The sequence below is a fragment of the Cottoperca gobio genome, chromosome 9 (assembly GCF_900634415.1).
Source record: "Cottoperca gobio chromosome 9, fCotGob3.1, whole genome shotgun sequence".
NCBI lineage: Eukaryota > Metazoa > Chordata > Actinopteri > Perciformes > Bovichtidae > Cottoperca > Cottoperca gobio.
This window is the reverse complement of record NC_041363.1, coordinates 23,177,266-23,191,931: the sequence shown is the minus strand read 5'-3', so window position 1 is coordinate 23,191,931 and position 14,666 is coordinate 23,177,266. Positions and strand designations below refer to the sequence as shown.

The 14,666-nt window shown below is 38.2% G+C and overlaps 1 protein-coding gene and 1 non-coding gene across 3 annotated transcripts; one reads left to right on the top strand and one right to left on the bottom strand.

The window, feature by feature from the left end:
* Positions 1–984: 984 nt before the first annotated feature.
* Positions 985–1,056, bottom strand: trnap-ugg (transfer RNA proline (anticodon UGG)). The gene has a single exon. It is a non-coding gene; the product is annotated as a tRNA-Pro (tRNA).
* A 1,286-nt stretch (positions 1,057–2,342) lies between these two features.
* On the top strand, positions 2,343–13,949 carry LOC115013998 (STAM-binding protein-like A). 2 transcript variants are annotated; one of them, XM_029440598.1, is made up of 10 exons: positions 2,348–2,523; positions 4,676–4,892; positions 5,359–5,434; positions 5,527–5,622; positions 7,050–7,467; positions 7,660–7,784; positions 8,278–8,415; positions 10,525–10,637; positions 12,267–12,366; positions 12,959–13,949. In XM_029440598.1, exons 2-10 carry the CDS (start codon positions 4,690–4,692, stop codon positions 13,013–13,015), a joined length of 1,326 nt encoding a protein of 441 aa, XP_029296458.1. In that variant the 5' UTR covers positions 2,348–2,523; positions 4,676–4,689; the 3' UTR covers positions 13,016–13,949. The 2 variants fall into 2 exon arrangements, with proteins under 2 accessions (XP_029296459.1, XP_029296458.1); XM_029440599.1 differs by lacking the exons at positions 12,267–12,366; positions 12,959–13,949 and adding an exon at positions 11,126–12,254 and having other exon boundaries at positions 2,343–2,523.
* Positions 13,950–14,666: the final 717 nt, after the last annotated feature.

Genomic DNA, 14,666 nt, shown 5'->3' with positions numbered 1-14,666 from the left:
GGAAACAACAATAAAAAACATAACAAAGGAAAACAGATAATACTAAGAATAAGTGAGAAATTGATTACATACATTTTTTTATACTAAGAAAATAGTGGAGAAGTATCTGCTTTAAATGTATTTGGTATTTTATTACAAGGGTAGTTTCTATGTTATATCTTCATGTTAACTTTTATAAATATTATCATTATTTATTACTATTGTCATTTGGAATAAGGCATTTATCAGGGTCTGACCAAATGTGCTGTGCTAAGATTTCTGTAAAGGTTAGTTTCAATAAAATAATTGATTTGGGAAAATAACTCTGATCTGAGGTAATTATTTTTCTTGTATAGTTATTATTACACATGTGATCCGATCATACCCCAACAATTAAGAGCTTTTGAATTTCTCGCTCAAGGGGCAACATAACAATGCACTTATTACGAGAAACAGTAACTTTGGGGATATACTCGTAATATATATAAATCAGTCCAACAGAGAGGCGATGGAGAGGGATTAGTGTAGTAATGGAGCTCAGACGGGAAAGTTTAAAAAGTGTTTATGTCTTTTCTTGTAACAACAACATCAGATGGGAAAACATTAAAAACATTGATACACGCGTAGGCTATCTTTAATTAGAGTTTTTCAAAGGCCTGAGATTTATTTTGTCGCTGAAGTTTACCTGTCTGTTTGGTTTAGGCCTATTACACAACATAAACGGACCCGAATGAACGAATAACTGAGCTCAACAATTTCCCCCCAAAAAACACTGAAATATACAATGTTACGGCTTGTCTTCGTGACACAGACCTCGTATGGTAGGTCGGCTACTACTTGCCACGTTTGCGGACATTTGTGATGTTATCACGTTCTCGCATTCATGCACTATTGATGTGGAAGTATATGGAAGATATGTGTGGTAATCGACAATGAAGATGAATGAATGTGCGCATATCGATATAGCAATATAGATTACAATATAACAACAATCGATCAAATAATGGGCTCGTCCGGGATTTGAACCCGGGACCTCTCGCACCCAAAGCGAGAATCATACCCCTAGACCAACGAGCCACACTAACAACCTCTTCATTGCAAGTAAAAATCCAAGAAATGAAATAGAAGGGTAGATAAAAGGGGTATTCATAGAAAGATTCATAAATAAAGAAACACTTTGATCAGAAAACTGTTCAATGCCTAAAACATGTTTTTATAAAACACACCAAATCAACAGCTGAATAAAAACATAACTCCAATTACCAAATCATCAAAATAAACACATAACATTAAATCAAAAGTCTTGATCTGTACAGATGTAACTAAATTATAATTTTTCTTAGCAACAAAATGTTGCAAATCATTATCCAAATTAAACAAGCACATTTTTTAATCATTGTTTTTGTTTGCTTAAGGTTTTTCCAACATTTGACATCTCTCATATTTCTTTTCTATGGATAATTTAAACGTATCTATTTCTGACATGATTAATATGATCATTCTTTTAATGTACAGATTCATTCATTTTGGGAGGTCAGACGCAAAATCGCTAATTCATCAAGGAATAATGTCATTTTGGCCGGAAATTTGGAATAACGACACTAGGAGTAGACATTATTACACAATTCAAAGGTCAGTCAGAGTGAGAAGTAATTGAGGTAAAAGTAGGAAAGAATAAAGTAATTTTCCCGGGTTAGGATAAGGACATATGGACTCAATGCTACTCTATACACCATGAAAACATCAGTGTCAGATAAATCAGAATCAGAATCAGATGTGAGACTTGTGAATGCAAGGTATATGTTGAACATGTGATGATCCATTTAAACGAAACAGGTTTAAATATATATGTATACTATGCAGGAATTTTCTAAAAAACAATTTATAGATTCATAAAAGAAGTAGTTCCTCTCAATCTTCACTTATGACACACTCGTAGTAATGTGCATACTAACAACTTAGGAGTGTCGTAATATACAAGTATTGATGAAAACCGTGATAGTTAAAAAATGAAATATTGGTATCATGTTAATAATACACATATGATAATACTGTGTGAATAATCCCACCTCCCTACCTTTTGCCAAAGAAGAGACAAAAGCACAAAAAACTAAAGAAGAATTTGACTGATTGCTTTATCAGGTTTTTATAGTATTATTATCGTTCTATAGATATCGCAACAATATTATTATAGTGAATTAACATATGTGGCTGAATTTGGCCACGATAATCGTGTAGTGAAAGTCTGACAGCCCTACAAATAGTAAACCTTCAAAATCCAGAATATAACTTCTTTATAAAGTCATGATGATGCACTCTCCGGTACAGTAGGTGGCGACATGCACTTTTAACGTTGCTTTGTAGTCTGCCAGTAAATCCACAGACGAAGAAGAATGAAGTTGTTATGATTGCGGAAGTGTAGCCACAGATGTAGGCGCTGCCGCAGCCCAACTGAAGAATCTTATTTTACGAGGACTCATTTTGATCATATTTTGATTTAGCTGTATGTAGGTCTCTGAGAGCTTCAGTTTACAGCTCGATCAGGTAAGAATGAAGATGCATTTACTCAGTGGTTGTTGGCTGCTTAAGTTAACCGTTTTAAACTCGTACTGTGCTTTGCTAAGTTAGCGCGGCTAACGCGACGTCGTTGAGAAACATTGATCACTTTAGTGACAGGGCTAGCTAGATATCAAGACCAGGGGAGGGTAAAACATATCTTTATGACTCCCAAAGCATGTCAGTTGACCAGCAGGTTTCTAAATGAGGTGAAAGTAATGTTGTGCCACTCATTACTTGAGCTGAAAAGGGCCCACAGTTTTGCCACTGGACCTTTTCTGAGTGACACTTTCAAGCTAATTCTGGCACGAAATTAACTTGTAATAATCAGGACATAAAGAATCTATAGGTAATATATATACATTAAGCTGTGGTTAAGTAGTGGAAGAAGTATTCAGACCCTTTAGTTACAGTACTAATACCACACTAAAACTACTCCACTACAAGTAAAAGTCCTGCATTCAAAACCGTACATGTAGTGTGTAGTGTGTAGTGTGTAGCAGCTAAATGTACTTCAAGAATAAAAGTATTCATTGTGGAGTAAAATGTTAACTGTCATTGCTCAAATGATCAGTGATAAATGTACAGCTTCTGATTATTGTATTTGTTGGACTGATGGTACAATGGTTTTTGACTACACTGGATAAAAACACTTGAAGAACATTTAATTAGTTTCTTTAAAACTACAAGGAAAGTATAAAACACTAAAAGCTTTCAAGTACCTCCACCTTTTCGCCTTTTATCACAGCCACACCTCTTGAATACAACCTTTTTCTCTTGACTTTACTGTGTTTCTGTGTACCGGCCAGCCAAGAAGCCATCATGACAGAATCAATACAAACCACCTAACTATTAGTCAGCATGCTGATGAAGCTATCTCACATTTGACGTCATTTGATCAATAAAGAGTAAAAAAAAAACCGAGTCATGGACCCTCCTTTTTTTCTAAATATACTCAGCCAGTTGTGGCCTCAATACAGGGTGTGAGGCTGCCTCTTTGTGCTAGTTTATACAGCGTCATGTGTTGTCTTGCAATAATTAAAAAGGAAGCTCAAGTCTTCAGATCATCACATCATAGCCATATTAAGTTTGAAATGTTTTTGAATACCAATATTTCAGCATTATTTGTCAGATTTACAGATGTACAATTGTGAATTCATAATAAATATTTATTTTTGTTGAAAATGAGTAAAATCCAACAGGAATCACGCCTAGAGATTGTTGTGTTTATATTAATTTAGTTATTAACTTCTAATAAAACATTAGTTAAAGTCCCCTTAGGAACTAGTTTAAATAAATATTATTTTTTGTGCTTTTTGCCTTTTTAATTGATAAAACAGCCATAGAAATAAATGGGACATGCAGCAAAGGGCAGCGAGTCAGTTTTTAACCTGAATTGCTGCAGTAAGAACTCAGTCTTTGTACATGAGCCTGCTCTACCAGGTGAACTGTGCATTAGGTACTGTGGCTGTCGCTATTATAAAGCATTGAAACTGGAAGAAAAAGTATCCAAAACACTCAGTGTTTGACATCAACCTTAAGACTAATGTTTAGTACGTTGTCTGCTGCAACTGCTAAAAGGGTATTTTCGCCCAAATCGCAAAAACACATTTTCTCAAAGGTTTCTAGCCATGCAGATAGTTTTTTAAGTTTTGTTGCAGATATCCTGTATACTGTAGACTGTATTAGTTTCAAATGTTTTAATGAAAACTGTTTGTGGTGGTCTGGAATGAAATGTTGTTATTTTGGTTTTAAAAAGTAATTTAAGTGTTTTGAGCAACTCTATTTCAAATAAATTTCACCGCCATTGTTTCTAGTTAGTTCAGAGTTCCAGAGACAGATTGCTCAAAAACTAAGTATTTAAAATATACTTACACTTACAACTTGAAACTATCTGCAATGAGTCAGAAAGTAAAAAAATGTAAATGTTTGTGATTTGGATGAACAGATACTTAATTATGAAATTATCATAATCTACTGAAGGGCAAAGAAACATATTTCAGGTAAGGATTGAACATAAAAATAATAACAATAGAGGTTTTGACAAGCGTTCTTACTGGCAGTGTAGAAGGTTTGCTTCAGGTTTATCACCAAAGCGTTGGTCCAACGTGCAGTATTACATTTTGAGCTTGTTTTCCAGGTTGAGCTGTCGTGATGGCGGACCACAATGACGTCAGTCTGCAGCCGGAGGAGCGAGTCCGCGCTCTGACCAAGAAGGGAAGCTCAGTGGAAGTTAATGATGATGTGCCCCCGCGCCGCTACTTCCGCTCCGGCATGGAGATGATCCGAATGGCTAACATCTACGCAGAAGAGGGCAACATCGAACACGCCTTCGTTCTTTTCAATAAATATATCACGTAAGTGTTTACAGCGATAGGCTGGACCGAGCTGGTGATCAGCCCTTATTGTATTTATTACATTGGGTTATTATTGATGATATTATTTATTATTACTGTTGGACCGGTTTACACAAATAAATACATTGACTATGCTGTGGGTTAAAATGTCAAGTTGAGAGGAAACATTCAGGGAGGAGAAGATGGTTAAAACAAAGATCTTTCTCAGGATTTGGATGAATTATTTTATCTTTTTGGACTAATTTCACTAAATGATTCTACACAGAGTGACTTTAACATGTTCTGCTCTACATTCTGTGATTCCTCCAATCAGTATTTTAAATTTTCTAGGAAAACTAACCAGAGTCTACGTAATCTGTTATTTCTCTGAATTACAATTTTTCGGCCAAGGTTTGGAACAGGCATTCTCGGTGCTGGCACACACAAAGATTCATCAGTTAATAACAAGATTTTGTTTTTCACAAAGTCTCTTTATAGAAAAACTTCCCAAACATCGGGAGTACAAGACCGCTAACATTCCTGAGAAGAAGGACACACTAAAGGTACGCATACATTGTTCATGCTCTCCTTTATAAAGCATTAAAACATTTTTTTATGAAAGGTTGAAGCAAAACGTTTTTTCTGTCTCCTCCAGAAACTGAAGGACATTGCTTTTCCTCAAGCAGAGATTCTGAAAAAAGCTCTTTTGCGGAGATTTGAACAAGAGTACACACAGTATATTGTCAAAAAGGTAAACTGTTTACTTCTTACACACTGAAATTAATCTTTTAGCAGTCTCTCATAGTAATTGCTTTTTTGACGAATGCATTTTGACACTCAAAGAGACATTTTTAGGTTAAGACATTAAGATCAATTACTTACTAACATTATGTAATGAACAAAAATATCTAATACACAATACTACAAGCGTTGTACAATAAGTTGTGTAAACCCTAAACGGGGTGAAACATTAATCAACATCTGCATACCACGGCTGTAATAAAAGCAGGCGCTTGTTCATTAACAGAGTAAATGGAGGCAAAACAACGACATTGACCTTGAATATAATAACGGATGTTTAAAAGCATTTATAAAAAAAATCAAATCAATACACAGACCAAGCTAATATAGTGTGCCACAGGGACATCTAAAAACACTGTGGCCATTGTGCCTAAGCAGGCAGATATTAACAATGTTATTGTAGAAAATTAATTTTTGCTTCTTTGCCTCAGATATTTTTGATTTTACGGCTAATTTTGAACTCGCGGCCCTCTTCAACAGGAAGCTGTGATTTACTGGCAGATTGTCCTCAGACTGCCTGCAGATATTTACGGCATTTGTTAAAAAGAAATAAACTTTCAATTACGGAAAATATTCGTTAAACTCGAACTCTGTTGTTATATATGTTGTTGAGTTGTGTACATACATTCTCTCAAATATTTCAAATCATTTCGCTGAGAAATCCATGATTTTAATCACGGTAAAGGTGCGTTTCATTTGGTCACCTCTTATGTCCCCTTTGTGCATGAGTTAAATCTGTGGTTTTGTGCCAGAAGCTGTGAAATATACTTTTTATCCAGTTTTCACGATACACTTTCTAGATCTTGGTCATTTTTTACTATATATTTCAACCAGATGAAGGATTTTGGACTTTCTTCAGTGTTTTTACGGGTTTTAATCACTGGTCTGTTTGTTTTGGAGAGGAGGAGACCTCTGTGGATAATTTGACTCTTGGAAAAAACCTCCTGACTGTTTGGATCTTAAGTTATCAGAGAAACAAGCTGAGCAAACATTAGTACTCGCAGCCCCTCCAGGACGTTGGTTGTCCTCAGAATTGTGTTGAATAAACACAGATTTTTAACATGAAACATTGTTATTTAGTATATTACTGTTTTCAAGCACCTAGTCCTTTTGTTTTTGGAGAGGAGGAGACCTCTGCGAGTAATTCGGCTTCCGGTAGCAAACTCCTGAATGATGATGAACAACTCTCATGATCCCACGCAACTCATCTTTTGTTATTGTTGTATTGTTTAGAAAATTAAATATTGTACGTTTAAATTTAAATCAGCCTCAGATGAATTATTCTGCAACAACACTGCTGTTGTAGTAAACAATAGACAACAAATACATCACCTGCTTAAACTCAAACTTGCATGTACATGTTCTCTATATTTTCAGAAAGTGGAGCAGGAGACGTTGGTGCGGGAGCAGTCCAAGCAGCGAGCTCTGGATGCAGAGCGGGAGCGTGTAGCCGAGATGCAGCGGCGACAGCGGGAGCAGGAGCAGTTCAGTGCCTTCGAGGAGATGATCCGCCGCCAGGAGCTGGAGAAGGAACGCCAGCGTGTGCTCCTGGAGTTTGCCACGCCTGCCGCGCCTTCCCCCAACATGCCTCTCCTTCCAGGCATCAAGGGTCCCCCGCAGGTCGCCCCCACCGCCCCACAGAGCCCAGGGGACCTGCCTGGCAGCACCAACAACCAATACAATGACCCTCCTGCCACCATCGGCACTCCTGCCACCATCGGCACACCTGCCACCGCCCCGCCCACCTTTGACCGGTCGCTCAAGCCCGGTTCTCTGGCCAGCCCAGGGGACAACAGTGAGTTAATCTTTTTCTGACACGAGGAGCTGGCCTTCAGAGGATTTAAATACCGCCCTACTCCTGCTTTAAAGTAGTTTTACTTGTGAGCTGATTGATTTCCCCCTGACCTACTTCATTTCCTGCTTACACCATGCCTTGTTTCAGAACATCACAAGAATCTTTGTGTTTTCTTCTACGTGGTTTTTGCAGATACAATGGTGGATGCCCTTCGGCAGTTGGCTGTTCCGGCTGAGCTGTGCCGGAGCTTTCTGAGGTTGGCCGAAGCCAACACGAGCCGAGCTGTAGAAACTTGTGGCATCCTGTGTGGCAAACTGGTAAGACTGCTGGGACAGAGCGACTGTGTTGAACTCGTAGTATTGATCCCCCTTCTCAAAAATTAGAACTACGGTAGTGTTCTCATCGTGTCTTTAAATTAGGAGTTTTCAGTGAAACTGGTTGACTAAAGAAATTCCCTTTTCCAGTGTTAATAACGAAGGATGTGAATGCATCAGGCTATTAATATGTAAGGAATGTGGATTTTGGAAGGGAGACCTCCCACCCCGGAGGAGTAGAACATAATGTGACACTTCTCTCCCTTTCCCAGATCTGCTTTGGTTTTTGTTTGAATGATGTAATTCGCTGGTCGGGTTAATTTAAAGCTTGAACTTTTTTATGAGCATGACCTAGCGTTTTTTTTTGTTGCCAGCAGCAAACCAGACAGCGCTCTGTTAATTTTGTCCTTGGATAGCTTTTTGGCAGACAGTTGGTATGCATAATTTAAAGGACTGTGACAGTGTGACCGTGACACTTTTTTCGTGTTTGTTCCAGAACAGAAATGCGTTTACCGTGACCCATGTCATCGTACCAAAGCAGTCGGGTGGACCGGATTATTGTGACACAGAAAATGAGGAGGAACTCTTCCTCATACAGGACCAGTACGATCTCATCACCCTGGGCTGGATACATGTGAGTAAAGCTATGTCAAATACTCCCCTTATAGTGTGTAACCCACAAACATCGCAGAGAGAAGAGTGCAGGCTAATCCTGCTGAAATGGAAAATGTACACACATACTCACAAACATTAAGAGAACACGCGATGCAATGAATCCCATGTTTTGTGTCTGTATTTGCCAGATGTAGTAACATATTCTCAACGCTGCTGAAGTGGAACTTGAGTGGACAAACCTTTTTAAGGTTCTTGAAACATTTACAGAAACATTATATTTAAATAAACAATTAATTTATGACCATGAGAATTGAGCAGTATTGCAATAGTAAGAGAAATATTAGATGTTGATATATATCACAATATGGCAAATTTATACAAAATCACTCACAATAATATAACTGATGGTGCAGTGAATTACAAAATGAAATTGGACCAAACTTTTCACACATCTAAAGCAAAAGGCTCAACTCATTTTGTTACTTGGTACAACAGAATTGTGTGAAACTATAACTTGACATACTATTACCACTTCTATTGCTATGATACAATTCCACAAAAGTTAAAATAATATACAATAGTATTAAACTATTACCTCATTAAAGTCACCACAGAGCTTGAGTTATTAATGACAACGTATTTGTATTTATCACATGACTTTGTTGAATACTCGATGCCAATTACGGCATTCTACGTCCTGTTTATAACAGACGACTGCTATGGATAACAGACGACTGCTATGAATAACAGACGACTGCTATGAATAACAGACGACTGCTATGAATAACAGACGACTGCTATGGATAACAGACGACTGCTATGAATAACAGACGACTGCTATGAATAACAGACGACTGCTATGGATAACAGACGACTGCTATGAATAACAGACGACTGCTATGGATAACAGACGACTGCTATGGATAACAGACGACTGCTATGGATAACAGACGACTGCTATGGATAACAGACGACTGCTATGAATAACAGACGACTGCTATGAATAACAGACGACTGCTATGAATAACAGACGACTGCTATGAATAACAGACGACTGCTATGAATAACAGACGACTGCTATGGATAACAGACCACTGCTATGGATAACAGACCACTGCTATGGATAACAGACCACTGCTATGGATAACAGACCACTGCTATGGATAACAGACCACTGCTATGAATAACAGACCACTGCTATGAATAACAGACGACTGCTATGAATAACAGACCACTGCTATGAATAACAGACGACTGCTATGGATAACAGACCACTGCTATGGATAACAGACCACTGCTATGAATAACAGACCACTGCTATGAATAACAGACGACTGCTATGGATAACAGACCACTGCTATGGATAACAGACCACTGCTATGAATAACAGACCACTGCTATGAATAACAGACGACTGCTATGAATAACAGACCACTGCTATGAATAACAGACGACTGCTATGGATAACAGACGACTGCTATGAATAACAGACGACTGCTATGAATAACAGACCACTGCTATGGATAACAGACCACTGCTATGGATAACAGACCACTGCTATGGATAACAGACCACTGCTATGAATAACAGACGACCGCTATGGATAACAGACGACCGCTATGGATAACAGACGACCGCTATGGATAACAGACGACCGCTATGGATAACAGACGACCGCTATGAATAACAGACGACCGCTATGGATAACAGACGACCGCTATGGATAACAGACGACCGCTATGAATAACAGACGACCGCTATGGATAACAGACCACTGCTATGGATAACAGACCACTGCTATGGATAACAGACCACTGCTATGGATAACAGACCACTGCTATGAATAACAGACCACTGCTATGAATAACAGACGACTGCTATGAATAACAGACGACTGCTATGGATGCAGTTCTAATCTCCAAACACAGCATTTCTTTACAGCATTTATTTCGTAGCCGTGTAATAAGCGGGATAAAGTAGAGTGCGCTTGCGTCGGGGTCCTTCTTACTTGTCGGGTTCATTTCTGTCAACAAATGGAAGAAAGAATATCAATGAAACATACCGTATGTGTTTGTGCATTGAAAAGCAGTTGATGTAAACTGAAGTGTGTCCACTGTGTGTTTCCCAGACTCACCCCACACAGACTGCCTTCCTGTCCAGCGTCGACCTCCACACACACTGCTCCTACCAGATGATGATGCCGGAGGCCATCGCTATCGTCTGCTCGCCTAAGTTTAATGAGTGAGTCATTATAAACATTACATATGGGGGGTGGGGTGGGGGGGGGGATGGGGATTTATGGAGTAGCCAGACAGTGGGGGAAAAGTAGTCATCTAGGAGGTGAGTCACAGCCTGTGGGCCATTGTAATGCCACTATTCCATCATACACCCTGATCTTAATCACTGCATATTTTAAAGTGTTTGTTTTCCTGAATTTAATTTTTTTTTGTGAATTATTGTAAAGCAGAATCACACCCCGATCAGACTTTTTGCAAGTTGCAATACGCGAGGCGCACCGCATGGCCTTTTGTTGTTACAGACTCCCCGATCAGTTTTTTGCAGTTTGCTGCATCTTTTAAATTTTTTGTTGTTGTTGCTAGTCAATGACCGAATGAGTGCTAGCGTTAACACAAACCATGATATGTACACTACCTAATAGTTAATAGTACAGTTTAAATGAATGAAAACAACATACCGAAATCTCAAGCACCACACTCCTTTTCCTCCAGGCTGCTGTTTTCTGTTCAGATCACGGTAACTGCGGTTGGTAAAGTTGTATAGCTCCGGGTATCCAGCAAAAACCTCAGAAGGCCCGCCTTTCAACTCATCCCATTGGACAATGGAAAGAAATGCAGGTCGTTTTGTTCGCTCTGGGTTTAATTTCTTCCTCTCGAGGCATTCAGGGCACTCCAGTAAAAACGCAAAACTCTCAATAAAAACAATTAGTCGCCCTAGGCTGCTAAAAAGCACTCTTTCTGATCGGGCCCTCAGGATTCTGTATTAATATTTAAAGCCACGCCGTTCTTGACTGATCAGAACTTTTTGTAATTAAGAATCATTATACCTTATTTATATTATCTGATTTATTGATTTATTGACGCCTTCACTGTGAGATTCATCAAGACATGGATCAAATGTATGATGTGGCTCATAGAGCGGGCGCCCCATGTTCTAAGATTGAGACTTACCGCAGCGGCCTGCGTTTAAAACAATATTTGGGGCATCTGACATTAGTTTGCATTATTGGTCAATGGCCAAAAATACAAAAGCGACATTATACAAGTTTAAGATGACCTGTTTTAGTGTGTTTGCAACGCGTCTAAGAGATCTCTGCTGTAAAAGACGTATTGTAAATAAAGATTATTGCAACATTCCTTCATTCATTAAACCAATAAATGTCTGCGTGGCATTGATTGAAATGCAGCGCTTTCAGTGGACCTTTTAATGATTACTGTGCAGTTGTCAAGTTGCTGCCACTGGTGTTTTCTGAATTAGCCCGTGTAATAAGGATGTCCCCTGTCTGTGCCATCAATGCAAATCTTAATGTGGTTTGTCATCAATTATTTTGCAAATGTTTGTCAAACACCGAAGACGACTCTCCGCCCTCTACTCTGCAGAACACATCTTCTCAGCTGAGCGTGCACACACCGGACATACAAACACATCCATATACAGCATGTGGGGGCACACTTGCATGGTTTTGAAGCAGGGGCAAGTGGTTGTAAAATGTACACGCATAGCAAATCACAACTTGCTTTTTTATTACAATAAACATAACAAAGTAGTCTGCCGTTTATAGAAAGCTCTGTGTGTATTTTCCTCAGTCTCTCTATGCTAAAGTGTGATCGTGTGCGATTGTGTTTGTCACAGGATCGGTTACTTCAGGTTGACGGATCGAGGAACAGATGAGATCTCCACATGTAAACAGAAAGGCTTTCACCCTCACAGCAAAGACCCCCCTCTATTTACAGTGAGTACACCTCTACTGGCAGTTTTGTCTCACACTGAAAACAAATGTAAAAGATGGGGGGGGGGGGGGTTTGTTCACCTGTTTCTAATACAAATGGGTTATTTCTTGATACGAGTGCACACTTTGCCCCAGGACATAGTGTGATCATTTAAGGCCACAGGCAGACTTTTTTGTCTTGTTTTAATTTGTCAAATTACAAAAACAAGAAGGTTTGAGAGGCAGCTGCTAAAATGGAGCATTTCAGACAGAGGGTGTATACAGGTATATTCAGTCAGATAATGTAAACATGTTGTAGTAGAAGCTCAAATACAAGTATGAACCTAAAGGTTTGCATAATATGTGTCCTTAAGAGAGATTTTTGATTGTAATTTGGGTAAACCAACTCTAACAATCTGTCTGTCTAAAATATAGAGTCTGTTTTTAACAAGGAAAGATTTCATTGTTTTCGTATATTTTAACTTCTGTTTTTTCTTTTAAATGTACCTTTTCAATAATGGCCATCGTTAATGTGTTAAATATATTTTTACAAGCAGTACTGCATTGTAGTTTTTTTAATTCCAGACTCTAACTCAAATCGGTTTCTCTTTTTCAGCACGCTGGACATGTCAACCTCACCGATGACACTGTGTCCATGATGGATTTGCGGTGATTTTTCTTTTTTCACCAGAACACTCGTAGACTGTTTCATCAAACTGCAGACATTTTACTGGAGAAAACACGTTTTATTTTCAGGACGGTACTGAGAAATCACTCGCCACGAGTATATAAGGACTTCAATTGTTCTCAAAGGGAACAGGATTGTGAACATTTCATTTTGCTCTGTAAGAAAAGAATCCACATATTATTGCACTTTCCAAGCAAACAACTACGATCGACTTCACTAACTGGCTCTTCAACCCCCTTTGCTTTTGTCAGTGTGTGCTCTAATTCCTTACTGTTAAATTCTTGTTTTTGTCATTAATAAAAATGTATGTTTGTCAGTGTCTGGTAACCCAACCTTTGTTCATGATTGCCATCAAAGTTTGGTTAGCCCGACAGAGAAAGTGCCAATGACGAGAACATTAAATGGCGGTTGAGTCTTTTACTGTGTAAAATGAAGTTCTGTGTGAAAGCTATAGTTTGTGATCTTTGTTCTGGTGTGTTTCCTTCATAAGTGCTATGAGTGATGGGAGAAATGAAAGCCAGTTTTAACTCAGGTATGCAGGCAGTGATGCTGCTCTGTATTATATTTTTATATACAACCACCATTGCTCCACAGTATCCTTTATCCATAAAGGGTTTTGTTTAATTCTTGCTTATGATGGATTCACCCTTTAATCTCTTATTCTTTTTGTTATGTTTTTTGGGGAAAGGGGTTGGTATTACCAGTATAATGTGCCCGTGCTTCAGACAAGGACATGTGTGAATGTATCTTCTGCTGCACATAACACACATTACTAACCACCTGGCTGTGGATCATGCCTCTAACCGGTTCTGTTTGCTCCCTTCGCTTGTTAGAAGAAGTAAATGATTAACCATAATTATGGAAATACCTTCAATAAATGAAATGCCAAGTCAAAATAAACTCATTGTAGATTAATTAATTTTGCATTGTTTTGTTTGTCATGTTTGTTGGGTAGTTACATGGTACACATTGAAAGCATAGTTACAGAGTGGAAAATGCAAGAGGGGGAACAAAGAGAAGTAATAGACACCAAGTTATAACATTCAAATTACATATGAATGGATTGCTATGCACCCAGCGTAGAAGATGAGAATGAAAATGGGTTTTATAATAAATACCTCCGCTGTATTCAGTGCAATGTGCTCACATGGAAATTGACAAGAGAAATGTGCATTATAAAGCAAAATAATCTTCACAAACATTTCAAAGATCTTTTTGAAGATTTTCACAGGTGACAAATGAGCAAAAGTGGCAGGGAATAAATACATATTTTCATTTAAATGATCTTTTTAGTAGAAGCATTAAATCAAAAAACAAAGGCACAGAGCCAAGAGGAATATGGTGTTCCTCTTCATTTTGAACTGAATGCTCCAGTCATGTTCTTGTATGTGCATAATAATTCACTGTAGATGTGATATAAGAAAGTGTTAAAAATGTAGGAAATGTTCTGTCACTATTGCTTCTACTGCTTTTAACAACTGTGCATCCTTTTCTAATCTTTAAAGCATTCTCTGTTTTGGTTTTTACTTTGATATATTTTAGAAAGCCTTTTGTAACACATTGGCCAGGGACTACAGATGAAAAATAGCCTAATTCTGGCTCTTAAAAAAAAGAAGCATTTAATAATAATTGTTCA